This window comes from Argopecten irradians, chromosome 4 (genome assembly GCF_041381155.1).
Source record: "Argopecten irradians isolate NY chromosome 4, Ai_NY, whole genome shotgun sequence".
NCBI classification, from domain to species: Eukaryota; Metazoa; Mollusca; class Bivalvia; order Pectinida; family Pectinidae; genus Argopecten; species Argopecten irradians.
In genome coordinates this window covers 45,357,005-45,377,574 of record NC_091137.1, presented here as the reverse complement: position 1 = coordinate 45,377,574, position 20,570 = coordinate 45,357,005, and the positions used below count along the sequence as shown (strand labels likewise).

The window sequence follows — 20,570 nt, the reverse complement described above, 5'->3', positions numbered from 1 at the left end:
TTGACATTGCATTTTGTCAAGACCTGTCCGAACGGTCTAGACCAATAAGAAAACGGAAAAAATAACACTCATATAACAACTGACTTTATTACCTGATCGAATGTACATTAATTTTAAAACCAGGATGTTCACATACAGATCAATTCCATTGGCAGAACGTATCTACATGTACGTACACATCATGTCCGCGTTATTGTTTTAATCTACTGTCAGCTGTGTGCAAGTATTTGAACATCATCGTGATATATGGTCATGCTATAAAGGCAACATGTACTATCGATGACCCCAGTATAGTTATATTAATCTTATCAATACTATGGATTCATTAGGGTGTTTCGCTGGCTTGTGGGATAATGTAGAGCGAGATGACGAAAATAGGGAAATGCGTGCAGTATGTGAAATAATTATTTGTGTATTACTTTTGTAATACCTATCCAACTGTTCTTGTTTTGAATAATGATTGTAGTGATTTTGCTGGTAATCAAGTGAGGATCTTTTAATCAAAATATTTTGCATTAAACATACAAAACTGATATTGATCAAGTAGCATATTCTTGTATTGTCGTATCCCAATTAAACGTCAGAAGGTAGAATAAAAGTCTTATACTAATAAAAGATGTCGGTGTTGTCCAGATATATAATCATATTGTCGTAGTAGCGGGGAAATGTATGGCCAGACCAGGGTTGTCGAAAACAGGATCCTGCAAACACAAGCTGCATACCCATCCTGGTCGTTGGCAAACGCCACGATACAAAGCCGTTACGATGTAACATTGAACCAGGGGCCAGTTGTTCAATAGGTGTATTACATGTAGGCTAATATCAGTTTAACGGAAATTTTGAAGTAGATATAAAATAATTTCTATTGGTTGTTACTGTAGATAATTATATAAGATTTTTCGGAACTCCTTTCTTAAACTACCTACTAATTTTGGTGACGATATGATAACATGCTTTTCAGCAAACCAGAAATACAAAAAAAAAATATCACGTGATTAAGCTTATCATCTTTTGAACAACATGGCCAAGAAATGTTGTTGCTGTTACTGTGATAAGGTTAAGTTAACACATAAATAACTCCTAATTATGAATCAGAAGAAAGGGAAGTTTTGTCGTAGGAATATATGCGGTTGCTCGGTTGATTCCAAATCCTGTTTCGGTGATTTTTATCACGTATCTGCCAAATTTCTTATTAAGAAATATTCCTTTTTACTTATAACTATGACAAGATTATTTTTGGAATTTTCATAACCAGATACAGATGATAAGGAATGAGTTATACAATGAATGTAGAATCTTGTGTTCCGGAAGAGTTTACCGTTTTTCTTTATATAGATATAGGCCAACTCCAGATATCCATTAAAAGGTGTTGAAATGACATTTTAAGGTTTCGAATTTCCATGACAGAGATTATTATGTTCATTACGGTTTCTCAAAGTATTTTAGCCGATCGCGTTATTCAGAAGTGGTCAGTGATGTGCCACTCGTACACCACCAGTCACGTGGCACTAGGACACATTATCTTTCAGAAGAGTCTGACAGACAGTAGAAATATACCATCCGTAACAATAGTTTTCTAAGTAATTGAAAATTTGAAACCACAGTGTCAGAGAAAGGGATTTCGATTTATTCTTGATATCTGAATAGGGTGAGGAAGTGTGATTTCAAAACGAATAAAAATGAGTCAGGCAACACACATGAGTAATACGTTAAGGCAAGTATAACTAAAATAACAAATACTGAATAGGAACCAGACTTTATTTACAAAACTACATGTACCTTTTCATGGTCAGGAGAAAATAGCATTAAATAACCATACCGTCACATATCTTACCAAATATATAAATATAACGTTAAGAAAGTCTTATAATAGAAGATTTTGAATATTTTCTCTATTTGCGGTTTTTTGAAATATTTGATTAGTGTTGGTGTTCGTTTAGTGGATTAGATTATACAGTGTTTAATAGAACTAAGCCAAACATGTAATTAAATCACCACATTATCAGCACAGCTTTGAATCCAGGCACTGCTTATGCAACATCATACTGCTTTCCAAAAGGTCAACTTGTTTTGTTTCATTCGGAACGAAGCCAATGTGTGAATTAATTAATCAGAAATGTATTTCTCCAAACCAGGTGTTTACAAACCAGATTTTCAAAGCTCTCTGATGAGGTCAACTAGTTTTTCCTTTTCAGCGAGGTCAACATCCGTACCACTGTCAGTTCTTGTAAATCATACGTGTGTATATATATATCCAAACTTAATTAGTTATTTTTTTACGTTAGATGACGCGTTCTCGATATTGAGTCTGAGTTTCCCCAAGCATCCCGAAATTTGGATAGAGTTTAAATGAAAACAGTAGCTTCCAGTGTTATTTTCAGTTGGTATATTTCCATTGAGATGGGCTGGTGCCCTAATTTGAACTTTAAGGTAACACGCACAATTTATATTAGGATCGGTCTTGTTCTCTCGTCTCTGTTGACCTTTTCTTTCTGAAAAAAAAAACATAATTGAAAGATTATAAATAAACAAATTGATATCATCACCGAATAACATAGTTTTAACTTACAAAAATTTGCCGATGGAGCTTTCCTTTTGTCATAATATGTAAGGCGTAATTCTAACAACATTTTACCTACTTTCAATACCAGACAACTATATCAATATTGCTTGGAGGACAAGAGGTAAATTGTTGTTAAAACACTTATCTCTCTACGACTACGATTTACTGTATACTGTGAAACCAAATTAGGCTGAGATTGATATCTTAAGATCTTAGGAGAAAATATGGTTCCGTATCTTCCAGAGTAAATTTCAATTTCAATTTCAACAATATTTTATTGATATTATGTACATCAATAGGATTGGACATCAGGCTACGCCTATTTAAGTCCTCTCCAGATCATATTTTAAAGTATATACATGAATTCATTCTGCAATTCATTAATACATATATTAATATATACAAATAAATTGAATTAGTTACAGTATAGTAATAATAATATTTATAATTACTAATTGCAGAGTAAATTGAATACAACAGGAAAATAATGAAATTATAATTCACCATATTAGTAGATAAAATACGCAAAAATATGGCGTTTAATTTCTACGGTTGAAGTGTTTCGAGACAAAGACAAAGTGAATTACAGATGACATTTTATTCCACATGTCACACAAATCTAGGCCATATCTGCAAGGCCTTTATATTTGACAACCACTAGGCGAATCATAAAACAATGTAATGGACGTTTACATCCGGATTCTTTAGTTTTAACACTACACCGAATACGGATGTGCTTTATAAAAAGATATTTGAAAATATAAGCAATCGTCTCTTGAAATGTTTTGAGACATACCTCAGAAATCGAAAATACAAAAGCTATGAAAATGTGAGGGACGCACTAAACATAAATAGTCTAATGCTGGGATTCCATCTGTTTATAACACTATCTTGTGAAAAGACTCGCTTATTTTTATACCTGGACACTTGTAACCGTTAACAATTGTAGAAGTCACATCATTAATATTGTCATAATAGTATCTGGCCCGCTTGTGCTAAAAATAGAACTGGTGTGCTGGAACTAGTATTTTTACTATTTAACCGATTGTTTTGCAGTTATTTCCACCGTACTCACAATATTATACTATATATGACTTTAAAATGATTTCTTTCGAGAAAATGTGTTTTTTTTTAATAACTTTGATGCGATATTGTGGAACAAAGACACAGATATATATCAGATTGTGCATTGTCGTGTTTGTCGTCATCCTCGATACTCCAGGGGTTCCGATCTCTTACGATCTCTAAACCCATGGAGTGTCTCATAGTTAAACTGAAGGCAACTCACAGGAAAAAATCTGAACCAATCACAAGCCAGCGAAAATATTCTTTGAAGACTACAGAGAGAGTGACACAAACTGCAAAGCCACTCAGTCAATCGAAGTATACCGTTATACGACTCTTTTGAAACACATCAAACGACTCATTACCTGTTCTGTTCTATTGTCTCCAGTTTAACTAAGAGATTGTCCAGAGGTGTAGAGATCGTAAGGGACCGCAACCAATGAAGTATTGAGGATGGTTTGCCGTGTACCTTTCTCTATGAGTGTATTCATAGTATCTAGGTTTGCCGAAATACTACACTCCATGAACAGAAATATTTCTTCTTTAATATATAAAATGCTTTTTCGGCTACCGTGCACCAAACCAAAAGGAAATCGGCGCAGTAAAACGTTAATTACGGCACAATATCTTACCGTACACGGACCTGAAACCTTTACCATGTACGATATCTTTTGATCATGCGGTTTTCCCTACAGAGGTGCATACTTTTTAATGTTTACTAACCTGTAACATCTAAAGAGTCCAGGTAGGCTGCTTTCCACGCATAATTTTTCCAGTAGTTTTAAAGTCTTCTCGGTGTCCGATTCTGTTTCTGTTCTGCTCTGTATTACAGGGTAAACATCTATATCACTGTCAGAATCTGAAAATAATTATACAGATATTTTGCTTTTTATAGATAATATGACTGAAGGCTAGGCCTTAAAGGGCGCAGCCAGATGTTTCAGTAAGCATTAATTATGCAATGTTAAAAAAGTTCAATTTATTGAAATAACGGAGCCGAATTTTCTGTTTATTTTTCAATCATATATCTCACTCTATCCTTGTCCTAAAACCCCCGTTTGAGAAGGAAATCCACATAAAAGAAAGAAGATTTTTTTTTTATTTCCGTAACAGATATTCCGTTTTGGGTCAGCTGATTATATTGGAAGGTGGTCTATCACTTGAACGCTTTCAAATATAAAGAGCAATTGCACTGAGCTTCTACCGGACGAAGATTACGTTCGTCGGATTATAAAAGCGTATGAACCGCTTGATTATATTTTGAGTTGATTTCAATGCATCGCATTCACGCTGATGGGTTTTTACAGTGGGTAAAAAAATGGCGGCCGCAAACTGAAGCTGTCAGTGTGTAGGATTGAATTTTGGAGATTGTGTTTAGCGCCCTTTTAAACTTTATATCACTAGCACTAACAATTGTTGTGTATGCTTAGAATTCCTACAAATTCTTGCGTTTGAATTCATTCGTAACATGTATAAATAGCAATTTACTGAAATGCTGCATTATAATTTTTTTCTTCACAGTTCTGAAATATCTTAAGACAAAATTGGAAAGCACATATACATTATTTTGCAGTTTGAGACAAAATTAACATTTATATTCCCGAAGAGCCATTAAAATTGCGAAGGTACTAGAGGAAAGCTGTTGAGTTTTATTCTTTATTTTTTAGTTTATATTTTTGTAGTAAATCTCATGACAAATGAAATAATGTCTAATATGTAATCATCATATTCCTTGGACATGATAGAAGTCGATTTTGACATCTTACGTTCAATAAATGAAATCATTATTGATATCATTTGAAAAAGTAGTGTAGAGGACCAATTTGATGTTAACTCCTGCTTTTTAATGCATTTTTGAAGAGACAATCTTGTGAAAGACTTATTCAGCAGATAATACGAAGGTTAAATAATGTCAAAATATACCATATAGCCAGTTGTTTTCGCGGCTCAAACTTTTTCACAATTTTGGCAATAATAAGAATTTTTAGCGTTTTTGTTTCTGAATTTCGCTTTCTGTTTATTAGGATATGATTATAATAGTCAGCCATTTGTCAATATTTCGCAGGTCAAGCCTTCGCGTTCCTAGAAATGTTCCGCGAAATCGCAAAAATAACCCGCTCTACTTTAATGATTAGAATTGAACCAGCTCTTGATAAAACGCAGGATTATAGAAAACAATGAAGTGTCTGTGTATTTTAATTGCTTAAAATGATAAATTCAAATCAATTTTGACGATTCTTACCCGGTTGCCAGGAAACTGGATACTGTCTCATGTCCCCTCTTTTGCCAAAGCGTCCTTGAGGTCGCCACTGAGGGGCCCCCTGGCCCATACTGAATGTGACGAGAAACACAACAGATAGTACTGTTATAATTTCTGCAAGTTTCATCGCCTGTAACACATAAAATAAACAGAAACATGTAAACTTGTATGACATAGTCATATCTGATGGTTAGCTGTAAAGTAATATGTTATGTGGATAAACAGAAACATGTAAACTTATATGACATAGTCATATCTGATGGTTAGCTGTAAAGTAATATGTTATGTGGATAAACAGAAACATGCAAACTTGTATGACATAGTCTAATCTGATGGTTAGCTGAAAAATAGTATGTTATGAGAATAAACAGAAACATGCAAACTTGTATGACATAGTCATATCTGATGGTTAGCTGTAAAGTAATATGTTATGTGGATAAACAGAAACATGTAAACTTGTATGACATAGTCATATCTGATGGTTAGCTGAAAAATAGTATGTTATGAGAATAAACAGAAACATGTAAACTTGTATGACATAGTCATATCTGATGATTAGCTGTAAAATAGTATGTTATGTCAATTTGCGATGATGTAATGACGAGTTGTGTTTGCTAACGATATGTGTTGAAAATATTATGAATTTTCTGCGAAAGAAATATATTCAACGTAAGAGAAAAAATGGGCCGTTTAAATGTACTTAATTTCATATGTGATGTTGTTAATATTATGTTCTATATATGTGCAATATTTCCTTTTTTTCTTTAAACATGATTTTGTTTGACATTATCGCCAATTTGGTTCAATTTGTTTTTGTCTTCATTATAATTCAATATCAAAGAGTGAATTGTGATCCCAGAAAAGAATATAAATTTACCGCCACGAACTCTAAAATAGAACGATTTTCGACAAAACATCTGGATAAATCTTTACTTATTAACAGACATCACACAAAAAATCTTATAATTGAATTAAAGTACCTACAACACGTAACTCATAGAAATGAACGGGAAAAATCTTCCGAATATTGTTAACATATTGAGTTTTGTGGATCGCAGTTTTACATTTGACCGTTGGCTTTGCTCTAATGACAACTTAGGATAATTCTGGTCAATATTTCACGGGTTAAACGTCATGTTATGATAACATAATTGGTAATACGAGCTGAATTTGGGCTGTTATGGAATGTTTTGATACAGTACCTAACAATATTCGATATAGAACATTCGAGTATGAATAAATATTCACAAATCAATATGAGCCATTGTGTAATTGATTTCTAGAATAAATAAGCAAAGCCGGAGTCATCAAATCAATTACGACATATTGTACATTTACATTGGTCACTGAGCGCTTATGTAATGCATGTTCATACCACTTCGTCCTAACCGATATGTTTTTATAGAGACTTCGTAATTACAGTAATTTCTTTCATACCTACGGGTGTATTACTGGCTGGTCTAGGGCAATACACTTATGCCGCCTGAGGCTGTATTGCATGGCTACCCATACAATAAAGCCTCGTGACGTCACGGCGTCAAGAAAATTTCTATTTCCTCGGTAAAATTTTCATAATTTCTTTTCACAAACTTTACTGGTTTTACTAAAAGATGCAAAAAAACGGATTTTTTGTTGAAAATATCACGTATTTTTTCATGAAAAATTGACTTTCAGCCCTGGATTTCTTCGAATTTATTTCAAAATGGCGGTATATTATAGTTGTAATATTGCAGTAAAACGCCGTGGTATGAAAGAAAAATACTCTTTTATAAGTGGATATGAAGGACAGGGATATTCTACCCTCGGGATCACAAAATGGTGCAAAACTCTCGGCAAACCTCGGGTTTTACTACATTTTGTGACCCTCGGGTAGAATATCCCTATCCTTCATATCCACTTATAAAAGAGTCTTATAATATTACATGAGATTAACACGAACCTTGGCAGGGTTTTTACGACCTCGTAAAAAGCGATATGTTGTTAAATCCGACTTCGTGAAATGTGGAGTTCACTGTAGTGTGTTACAATTACAAATGTAAACAAATGTAATCCCAGTATCTTTAAAATTCCATAAACAACTATTTAATTATTTGGTTACCTGTGTATACATTTTATCAAAAACACGTACCCAATGATTCACCCATCTAATCTATCATTATAAATCAATATAAACTAATCATATCAGCTCCATATCCAGAATATGCCTCAATAATTATCACTAGTTACAGTAATTACATTCGGGTATTGATCTTAAAGTGAGAGTTTGTGGTAAATAATACTTGTATTACTACATGTACTAACATCAGACCCAATTACATGCAAACAGAAGTTTACCAGCTCTACTATTGAGATCATAGAGGTGTCTTTCACATCATTTCCGCGCTCAATTATACTTAAAATTTAAATGTAACCATACATATCATGAGGTAATGACATTACCATAATTTGACATGCCGGACATCTGACACTAGCACATGGTTGCGTTTATTGTATTTACCGAATATCGTGAGTATTGCATTTACTGAGAATGTACAAATTCATCAATACGCTAACCAGTTCGAAATTATGTTTGCGGTAAATTTTATTTTTCCTCCAGAATAAGTACGTGTACAGAATATGAAAGAACACATCTACATAATGGATAAACTGAACTAAATGACTTGGTCAGAAAAATGTTGAAAATTCTTCCAAAAAATATAGACATATAATAGAGATAGAAATGCTTGCATGCTTACTGAAAATTGTCTTGTATTGATTTAAACATATTTTACTTGTATCAAATATATATTTTGGGATCGGACACAAACTGTCCAACGAATTTTAAGCCCTCACCCAATAAACTTAAATAAATGCAATAACATTCACAAATAAGACGAAATATATTTACATATGTACGAATTGTAGTTTACAAGCTAAAAAAATATAATTTCAAAAAGGCGATCAACTCAAGAGTTTTTTTGGACTGCTACGTTTTATCTAAACGCTGAACAGCATATGGAATTATGATTAGCAGAGATGACCATTTTAGCAGCATTTAGTTTGCAAATGAATGATTGACAACACTAAATATTGGTATAATGATGTTGGTACTTGATATCTATACTCTCAGAATTTGTTTTATGAAACATATTTAGAACACTTGCACAGTTTTATGATGGTGGTTCGTCTCATTCTATGTATATCAACATCACGTTGAAAAAATTAGAACACTCATATTTTAGACTTATAATTATGAATGTCTTTAGAGCATTTTTTTCTCGATTTACTAATAATGTTTAAGATTCGTAAGGCATATTTATATTTTTAGAACAAAGATTATTAATGAAGGTATGGTCATTGTTTTTATGGCTATTTAGATACAATATACTATTCATTTTATAATCATGGATTATGGGAGTAATTCTAAACATTTATCGTTGCAAGGATTGGGAAACTTAGCTAACTTTTACAAATTGTCAAAATAAAACCTGATTCAAGTAAAAAATTCAATGCAATATTTTGATGTGATAAACTAAATGACTTAGCAATATTTTGATGAAAAAACGATGAAACGATTTCAATTCATATTACCAAACTCAAAGCAATAATAATTATAACTTATGAAATGACTTTATCTCTTTTTTGTAAACTTGATATAAATTGTATAATTAAAGAAATGAAATAGTAGTCTGACCATGCGAATTGCATGGTATTTTACTATTTCGTTTTAAGTTCCTTAAAGATGCTCCATCGCCAACAGAGTGTAGTCGATACTCATCATTTGAACAAAAACTGATGTGTAATCGTGTTTACACGTGTCTAATTAACACAAAAATGCATATAAAATAATTTATTTCACTTTTGGTACGTGCACAATCGGTACTTAATTCCATTTATCTTTATCACATAACTGGCTCGTCCAGCAATGTCATATGGCCATGTCATAATCTCGTAAGACAAATGTGTAATAAAACTATTATTATGACGTCACATGTAGTTTTGACGTCACAATGGAAAAAAATATGACGTGGTCTGATTGTATTAGTAGACGGAAACGTCACATACAAGCCGGATTTCTACCTTTTTTATACAGAGATGAAATTAAATGTTTTACTTGTATCGCAATTGATTGAAGTTATGTGATAAATATAAATTTACACTCCTGACTATGTCATATAAAATTTATCAAACTAAAGGCTCGTGGCATATCAAATTATTGAACTAGTTTGATATATTTCATATTACAAAACCACTCATGTAAGATCCCCTATATAGTGCATAATGCCATGGACATCTTTCGGGACTCAATTAATTATTTTTGATATTTGTATCTTGAATACAAATAAGAAGTTCAAACTTTTCAATGGTGGTAATAGTGTAAGGTAAATAACTTTGAAGTTTTTGTAACTAAAATAAAATACCAATTCGTCTACTCTCGTTTTTATAGAGAGAAGTCGGCAGTGGAGCATCTTTAAGAAAAAAATTATAAAGTCTTCAAAGACCGAAACGAATCCTTCTTAAAGATATCATAACTGTTTTCGAAATATAAAATCGAGTTGATCTTATTTCATCCTTATATTAATATTTTGAAGTTTTACAAAGCAATTGACACCACTTTGATCCGTCACTAATTGTTTGGACCATAGTTGTGATTAAAAGAAACTCGGTACAGTGGATCACACAGTTTAGGATTGTTTTTTCTTTTATCCGAATGTGAAAATAACAATCATTGATATAATGTAGTATTTTGTATCCGATGAAAACAAATGTAATTTTATCTTTTGGTTGAAGATTGGACTATTTAGCAACAGCTTCATATAAAATCATGCAAAAAATTCTCACCTCCCGGAAAACAATAAAATGTTAGGATCATGGAATAAAATTTCGAAAAAAACACCAAAACCATTTTTCATTAAAATGTTTTACCCCATGAATAAAATCTTACCTTTTTTCGTGTTAAACCCTGCTCCTGTTGATACAAGTGGTGAGAAGTGCTTTCTTGGCAACTGGTTTTATGACTTATCGTACATATGTTATGTAGTCATTTTAAATTCCAAGATTTAAAGGAATCTGTACACGTTAGGGGAATTTGGTCATATATCTGAGTCTATATCGAGACCTTCGCTATTATAATTACATTTTAATGACGTATATTGCTAGAGAGAGAAGGTATGGACGTCCTGTAGGAACAACGGCTATTACACACGAGGGCCTCATACGGGGAGATATTAATATGATATGGTGCCCAATTATGAGTGAAATGCCCAGTGTCTTACAACATTAGTTTCTAGACGTGCTAGAGATGGTACATTTCTATATAGAAGTAATTTGATTTTGGAACCAATCCTCACTAAGATTCTGAGATATGACTCCTCACACATATTCAGCATAAAGATACGACTTACTGTAGACTCAAAAACAAATTAGTTTAAACTATACCTTGTTCAGTTGAAAATCTTGAATTGATTAAAATATTTCTATGCTTTTTTTTACCTTCGAACAGTTGGAATCACATTATTTTCGGCTACGTCGGCTTACTGTAAAAACCATTTTCGCCTTTTCTTTGCCAAACCGATTATATAACGAAAAGAACTGACAGCGATATTTTTTTCAGTGAAACCTAATGAAGGTATGTGTTTTCAATATGTCTTGGTCAGTTCGAATATAAAATGGGTCCCCAAAGCGATAGTTATATCTCTATCCTCAGACAATTTTGATGGTAATCATAATGCTCGCCGATTGTTCATCAGCCAAAGTCCTACTATTCGATTCACTGATAATTGCCTATTTTAGCGATATTGGTTACTTAGATGAATTTTGATCTCGACTAGACACCAAACTTAATCAAGGTAAGACATACATGTAAGAATGTTGGCCACACATAAGTTTATTTTTATATTAAAAAAACTGGCTGAAGGTAGTGATAAATCACAAAATAGTTGGAATGGTTGTCATCATCCCTCAATTAAATACTACACTGTATTTTTCTCCATGAACGTAATGTTAAGGAAGTAATGAATTATTTGCATCTACCTCTTTTAAATTATTTTTCAAAATTATAGTCATGGTTGTTATTTTTATCTTACGTTTTAGTCCATTGACGGGCTTCCTTAGATAATTCGCATTAGAGTGATTTAAAGGCATGCGCATTTGCTGGATTTCAGCTTGCCCACCCGCTGTTGGTTGTCACTTCGGGTGAAAGGAATAGCTATGGTATTGTCATTTGCTTCTAAGCAATCATGTCTGCACAAATTGGAGCTAGGTTAGGTTTCAAAAGTACATAGAAAACTGATTATCCGTAAGTATTGGGTATATACGCTGTCTATGATATTTTCTTTATCGCTAAATCTTAATCGCACAATACAGCCGCTATCGTTATCATCAATTGTCAATGAAGAATGAATCATCTAGTATTTGAATCAGACAGGAAGCGAAGCTGTTAGCTTCTTTAATGGGAGGAAGCGCTGACAAATGAAAACAAATGAAACATTGATTTTCGACTGATTATACATTGTCGTAAGTATTCACATCATTCTAAAAGAAATTTTCTATTCCATACAGAGTAATTTTGACATCTTCTATATACGTAATAAAATTCATTTCCGTTGATCGTTTCAAATGTTCTATTCGATATATACAGGTATTGTTAACGTTAAACATGTTTCCGCGAGCATTGTGTTCGTGCGAATTTTTGTGGTCACCGAACAGTTGCAAAATGATTAATTGGCGCGATTTCGAGTAAAAAATGTCAGAAAACGCGAGCTTTGATCGCCGTGAATTAGAACGCAATCAAAATAAAGATATTTACAATCAGACAGAATCAGCAAAGTTTAATCGGCAGGATTATTTCTCATGCCGAAAGTGCTAAATGAAATTGACGCAATATACGAGCGATGGTCTTCGGGAACACTTGTTCTATATCTAACTCTTCTAAGAGCCAAAGCTCCATTTCACAAGTACAATAAAGCTAGTTATAGATTGAGTAACATGATATTGACAAGGAGCGAGCGCGAGTTTTTTAGCTCACACTTTTATTAACCTATTTCTCATACAACCCCCTCCCTAAAGATGTTGATAATGATATTAAGTTAGGTGAGCTATTGATATCGAGATATAGATATAAAACGAGAGAACTAGAACAAAAGCAGAACAGATTTATATAAATAAGTTTTAGTATTGTCATTAACACAATGATGATAGGTAGGCGGCAGACTCGCAGCATCAGAATAAAATAACTATTCAATGAGCGCTATATCATTTTTGTATTGGGGATATTTCTGATTAACTACGGTCATATTAGGGTGAGATAATCTAGTTCTACTGAAAATAACCAATTAATAACTAAGAGTTTGGTAGCCAGATTGTATTGACGTACGGATACGCCTGCAAGTTGTTTAGATTGACTACTAGTAAGTTTCTATTGCGCACCAACATCTGTCTACAACACCATGACGGATGAACGGGGGCGACTCGCCCACATGGCGATGCGATTGGTATTTTTACGCCTTCATGGTTTCCTTACATCATCGACCGTTCCTTTAGTTGTTTACCGATATAACTTGGTAGGAATGTTGGGGAACATTATTCCAACATCAAAACAACTTCCGGTGTTAGGCGGACGCAAACTACGGAAAAGAACTAAAATATGAAATGACAAGACCTGGTTATGACACCTCTGGTTGAAATGATAAATCAACTGCATGATATTATATATGGAGAATTCAAAACACATTTAATTGTTGATGAGGAGATTTTTTTCTTAATTACACCATATATATGTGCATGCTGTTTATGGCGTAAAGGGTTATTTGTGCATATTATTGTTCTTTTAATGCATCTTTGAACTACTGATGAAAATAAATGATGTTCATGATGCGCTCTATATTGCCCATATATTCCATAAGAAATATTGTTGCATAATATAATTATCAATATGTATTTCATTAAATTTAGGGTAATCGTTAACCTCACCATAATGGAAAATTTTATGCTGCATCTTTTCAGGATAACTGGATTTGATGACAAAGTTAAATGACATCGTCATAAGTAAAATATCGTATCCTGTCTAGCGGAAATGGGTCAAAGGGGTTCATTTTTGGTCTGTGTATTCCATATATTTGTTTTGTGTCCTTATAACTGCCTTTTAAGTTTAAAGATTGTCTTCGTTGAATTCGTATTGTACAACACGTCGATTAGGGATTATTCGCTTTATTTGGTAGATAATATTTAGTGTGTCATTAACGACGTACCCTAGTCAGTTACCAATTTGGCATCATGTTATCATCTTATTTTGTTTCCGATTAAAGAATCATATCAAAAACGATAAATATTTTGAATGAATGAAATCATTTTTGAAATCCAACCAAAATTGAATAACCTTTCTGATAATCTAAAGTTAAGTTGGCATTATCCGAAATCAGGAAAAGAAGCAAAGTGCCAAAGCACAATTAAGCATCTTGTTATTAAATATGAAGATTAACACTAATTAACAATAATTAACGATTTGGCAGCTATATGTTGAAGATAACATAACAGATAAACTTTTTTTTGTAGTTTGTAATGCATGAGTTTTTTCCTTTATATATGTATGACGACAAAACACATGAATGATTACTAGATACATTAAGTGAAGCACGATATACATCCAGCTCATGTTTAAGAATAACTGTATGATATGAAATACTTCGCATGAAATGAAAGTACAATAAGTACCAAGTGTATCGTTTTGTTATTCTTCGAACGCAAGAAAGTGTTACTCACAAACACGTTTGCTATAGCACCTACGAATAACACAACTGCCATTTTAGTCAGTGTAATTGTGGAAATAATTCTATTTTAAAGACGTACAATAGTATTGAGACTCGTAAAGAAATGATAATCATAAAATGCTTCAAACTAAATGTCATTCACGTCGTTATTGTGACCAAAGATGAACGCGACAAAGGATAATGACATTTCAGCCTCGCATTTTCTGATAATATGTTTACGGCAGTAACGAATTCTTGGGGGAGCTGTGAAGCTTTACATACAGGTATTACTAGATATGATATAGGACATATATATCGCAGATTTCTAAAAACAACAATGGTTTTTATCACACTGACTCATACCTAAATAAACTATAACCCACCTCCAATTGCTCGTAACCTAATAAAACCTTTGCTCTGTAGTTGGGGGCTTTTTTGCAACAAAATTAGGATTTTTTCTTAATATAGAATAAGTACATTAACTGATATAACCATGAAAGTTTGATTAGGTGGCCATTTTAGCAGAGTAGTTATACAGAAATATAGCTTAGCCTAAGAGAAAAGTATTATAAAACAATAAAACAGAAGAATTTCTATTTTTATCTTTAACGATATGACGATTATTCATAAAGATCAATGTCTTAAGAGTATGTAATTGCTAATGGATTAAACAGTCCCTCCTCCATTCTTCCCACCTCATTTTTTATCTTTCATCAGTTTTTTAGATCTTCAGACGGCTCTTGATAACAATTCGTATACTTTTAAGTCAACAATCAATTTCCTGTTTTACTATTTATACGGTTGAGGTGAAAAACCCAGATATATTCAGCGTATATTTTTATACCACAACCAGTGTGAAAGATGACAAGGCGAAAGTTTCTACAGTCGAACATATCTGCATCTACAGTTATTCATAGACATTTGATATGCCTTGTATGTTGACAGTAAGTGTTATGTAAGTTAATGGTAATTGTTTTTGTACATATTTTGATTTTGTTGATTAAGAGCGCTTGTGGTGTTTTTTTCTAAGTTGACAGTACCTGTTTTGCTTTTGCAGATAATTGCGCAAATGAAATTAATTTAATTTCCTTTGTTATTTAGAGATAATGTAATTAATAAATCAAAAGGATTGATCAAAACGAAAAATATTAAACTTACAAAAAAAATGCATATGATATCATATATTGTATGGCGTTTGGTAAAATTAAAATATTAGTTGTGTAATTCATTTTTAGCAATTTTCAGTCGTCGTTCCATTATATATAGAACCAATATGCATTGAATAAAAAACAATTGAACGAAAAATCAGAATTTCCAAAACCAGAATGAGTCTGGAACACCATGCAAGGGAGGTAACTCCTAGTATATGTAAACCGCTTTACAGCAAAGACCAGATATTAGATTAAGCGCCGCTATATCAATAATCTACGTCTAAAATATCACACTCAATACGACAAAAACGTTTGTACAAATTCGCTGTCAACTTAAGATTGACACTTTGATAATTTGATCTGTCTGAGGAATTTACAACCTCCTAGTTCTTCAACGACAACTTGTGACCTTTAAAATTCAAGTTTTTCATGGCTTTATTGGTTAACATTAAATGGAAATCCAATCTTCATTCCTTAACCCATGTTGGCGGTAAAAATTCTTTTTAACGGTTGACATGCATTAGCGCTACATGTAAATCAATTTACTGAAATCAAGTTAGAGTTATGGTATTAAAGGAGCACATGTAATGAGAAAACCAATTGCTAAATTATTATGTCTCTTAACGTATTGTATACATACACTTAACGGGATCATAACGAGTTAGAAACACAATGCTAATATTGATGTTAATGACAAGCAAATCAAAGTAAAAATCTACAACCATATATTGTTGTTACAGATCCAGGACTACCACATCAAATACTAGAAAGTATTTTTTTTTTGCGAGGCGCATATTTTCGTAAATGTAAGAAACGTATGTATGAGTGTCCGTTTGTCCGTTTCTTACCTTAGAAAGCCGGTTGCCATGGCGTATATATTGATCTATGAAGTATTTGGTTAGGGTTATAAAATGTTTGAATTAGTGATTTCCTCCCACTATAAGATCCCTCTCACGCTAAAATAGGGACCATCGAAAGTTAAATCATCTACATTAGCGATCGGTATAAAATGGATAAAGTTGATATTTTAAAAATAATAATTCAGAAAACTAAGTTCATCTCTACAAATATAAACTTGGTCTTCACTCGTATTTTTGGTTCCTTATATTATCGTTGAAATCAACATTCAAATAAGGTTTTTGGTTTTGTATTGAAGACTGCTTTAATCTGATGAGATACAAATTTTAGTGTTATCTCGCGTGTTCTTGAGCGCGAATTAAAATGTTTCAGGAGTTACTGTAGAAGACGTATGCTCCACGATTGTCAGTAGGAGCCCCTGATCGCGAAGTTATATTGTAGCGAAGAACTTGAAAACAGCGCAGACACGAAATTTGTTTACGCGAAAATTATGTGATTTACAGTATAACTTGGAAAAATAGGATACAATGTAGCAGTAAATTGTAAATTTTGCAGCCTAATTTTTAATAATGTAATTTGAATTGTAAAAATAAAATCCGTGGTTGATTAGGAGCCACATAAATGTAAGACATATTTTTATATTTTTCAATATTTCAAAATTTGTTTGACGTATTACTGTCACCATTATTAAAAAACAACGAATATTCCAATCATGGATATATAGGATTTATATACTTCCAAAAGTTCTAAAACCACAAAATAAAGTGCCCATAGTTAGTTCATGTTATATAGTATACTTGAACAAGAAAGATTCCAAAACAAATATTTAAACTCAAGAAAACCTTTTAAAAACAAAACAAAATGTATGTATAAGTTAGAATTTAAGGTCAAAACCATAAAATAAAACCAAATCATCTTGATTACAATCGATAGCAGAGTTTAATCTTATTTGATTTTTTTTTGCTTGTAAACCGATGTAAAAATATTGAGAAAAAATCCTAACTACCTTGACCATTCTTTATCACTCTATTTATACATAGACATGGTAATGATATCATGGCAATGAAAGGTTTATTTAGATCCGATTTGTATTATTTAGTATGGAATTAGTCTATCATATCAACTTAATAACCATTTATTTGTGTTTCCGACGATCGACGATCTAAAAATAAATTTCGGTCTATATTTAAGCAAGGAAACTGTCGTTTTCGACACAATAAGCCTTTGTCCATTGTGGTGTGGTGTAATGGCGTGTGCATATGACCCAGTTAATAAATACAAAAATAGCATTAATTATAGGTAATTAGGTCAGACATAAAACAATGGACCACTTTACACTGTTGTTACCTGCGATAGAAGTTTCATATTTGGATATATACATGTACAATTTATCAAAATAACCTGTTTCTACAAAATTCTTTATATATTTTGCCAGCCTTTAATTATAATTCTAGATATAAAGTTCAATCAATACTCCAAAATACACTGCATTAATATAACATTTAGTAGTTAAATCACAATTCTGTATGCTGTCGTTCATGAACGGTGATAGTGAAATGAATTAAAGTATTCCATCTGCACATCCGGAAGTGGAAATAATTCCTTTAATCTGATTTCAATCGAAAATAAATTTAAAATGAAAGTCTAAATGAACTCAACTAAACGCTTTTAATTTTAGGTTAAATACAAGCGTTTACTTGACATAAAAGTCAGATCAAATCTATCAAATTACCTTGGACAAGAAACCTTAAGACCCTTCTCAATTAGACATTTTTATAAACCTTTTAAAATGTCCGTTTCATGTTACGCTATAATATCATCATTACGTCACTCAAAGTCTAAGACTCTGTACGTAATAGTGTAGGGGCATTTATTAATATGTTTTTGCTTTGCGACAAATGCTTATTCTTTTTCATAAAAAATAGAAAAGTATTAGATTGACGTGTTACTTTTTATCACATAACTTTACTTAATCTTGTTGAATGGTAACTGTTAACGTAAATAGTTTTATAAAATCACATGTTAGCGCATGTATTTGCAGGTTTAGGCGCTGCACCATTTTGGTTTTATAAGTATCAAGATAGTACTTATGTTGTACAGTATACATGTATGTGCTTATTCAGATGATGTACTTTATCTCTGTCAACGATAAGTGTTAATGAATTTGACAAAAAAATTAGCTAATTAACATTAGATATATCAACAAACTTATGGAATTTTTCGCAACCTGTCTTTGTTCAATTTGATAACAAATAGGAAGAGTATTTCAAAAATTCATTGTAAGTAAAACTAAGTGTCTAAAACTATTTAGCTTTTTATATATAAAAATGTAATTTGAAAACAATACACTACTGATACAACGACGATGTATTGCAATGTACAACTAAATTTGGCATAGGTTATGGTTCACAAATGAAGCTATTTTTTATCTGAAACCTAACATTGTATGTCATTTCCCATATAAAGTCACATCAAATCATGAATATGTTTGTAATTAGTACATGTATGGCAACCCTCAAACAATGCATTTCTTTTTAACGTCATTCACGAACCAAAATAGACACAATGTTTATATTGTAACGTAACGTTTAAATGAACTGATGTAGGGTTAGTAGGTAATTAGGCCTATGCGTCATTATACAAACCATTATACCTATCTAAAACGCATGACGCAAATGACAATTTTTTGTAATTGTCAGTATTATATCCAATAACTGCAAGTAGCATTATTAATCAATCGGAGTAGGCGAATACACTTTTAAGTCATGACTCTTGGGTATAAAGTGATTCAAGTAGTTTTAACCATTATTATAAGTTATTTATAAATAATAGAAATAAAAAACATTTGACGAATGAAATATAAAAAGAAATTTTTTCAAATGCACAAAAAATATCTATCGAACTAGGTTTTGAAACAAAACGCGCGCAAAAACTACAAAACATTTAAAAAGATTTTTTTTTTCAAAAAATAAAAAGAAAAATCTTTCAAATGCACAAAAAATATCTATCGAACTAGGTTTTGAAACAAAACGCGCGTAAAAACTACAAAACATTTAAAAAGATTTTTTTTTTCAAAACATATGAAAGTAGCATAGTAAGATGTCCCCCTGTTAACGAAAATAAGTATGGATTACCTTTGAAACCATTTTGGTGTGTAGCTGTACCGTTCTGGAAGAGATGTTGTTTAATCCAAAGACGGGACTCTTCGCTCTATGGTCTACCTCTAAGGCTGGTATTCACACTTCACTAAGAGCTAGAGATATGAGGTGATTTATATAAGGCTTCATCGAGCCCTTTGACTAGAAAACCATAACCCCAAATGATTCTGCTTCATAGGGTCGGAATGTATAAGCGAGCGGGGAAATGTTCCGGTTAAATTTACGATTTCCGAAATACAATTTCGATCCAGAGCGTTCACTTAATGTCAATACTAATTTCACGTCGGCGACGGAAACTCAGGTTAATGGGTGAGAGGGTGGGGAAAGAGTGACGTCACAATCCTACTTCGCCTTCCACATACCGGAGAGTGTAAGCAAATTGTTGCTCTTTTGCAGACAACAAATCTTATTTTCGCGTCATTTGCAATAAAATTGTCATGACTAAGCAAGGCTTTTTAATCTTTCACATCTTTTTGACAATATAGGTATAGCATGCAAGGGAATCGAGAACAGCCAGAACGGCACAAAAACAAAAACAAAGAGCTTTACAATGCTAACATTTACACTTAATTGGATATAAAGAAGAATTGTGCATAAAATGCAACATTATGTAAACTAGATCACTCTGCTGAGGTAGACAAAACGTAATTACTTTTCGGACATAAAACATAATTATTTCCCATCAAAATAAACGTGAACTTTGGATTAATATCTCAAAACGGTAAGGCTATTGCGCCAAAGATCTATTTTTAATATTAATATGACATTTCATCATAGAATACTGTGATA

At 32.4% G+C, this 20,570-nt stretch overlaps 1 protein-coding gene across 2 annotated transcripts; it reads right to left on the bottom strand.

Moving 5' to 3' along the window:
* Positions 1-1,739: 1,739 nt before the first annotated feature.
* On the bottom strand, positions 1,740-19,927 carry LOC138321823 (uncharacterized). Of its 2 annotated transcripts, none has more exons than XM_069265808.1 (4): positions 19,758-19,927; positions 5,871-6,018; positions 4,352-4,487; positions 1,740-2,492 (listed from the first exon to the last, which is right to left on the bottom strand). In XM_069265808.1, the coding sequence occupies exons 1-4, from the start codon at positions 19,767-19,769 to the stop codon at positions 2,450-2,452; spliced, it is 339 nt and encodes a 112-aa protein (XP_069121909.1). In that variant the 5' UTR covers positions 19,770-19,927; the 3' UTR covers positions 1,740-2,449. The 2 variants fall into 2 exon arrangements, with proteins under 2 accessions (XP_069121909.1, XP_069121910.1); XM_069265809.1 differs by lacking the exon at positions 19,758-19,927 and adding an exon at positions 10,813-10,950.
* Positions 19,928-20,570: the final 643 nt, after the last annotated feature.

What these genes read in the sequence shown, in the direction of transcription:
- LOC138321823 (XM_069265808.1), bottom strand. An exon ending in TCCAGTTTCCTGGCAACCGG is followed by an intron (nt 4,488 to 5,870) that starts GTAAGAATCGTC and finishes AATTATTTTCAG; the next exon opens with ATTCTGACAGTGATATAGAT. An exon ending in GGACTCTTTAGATGTTACAG is followed by an intron (nt 2,493 to 4,351) that starts GTTAGTAAACAT and finishes TTTTTTTTTCAG; the next exon opens with AAAGAAAAGGTCAACAGAGA.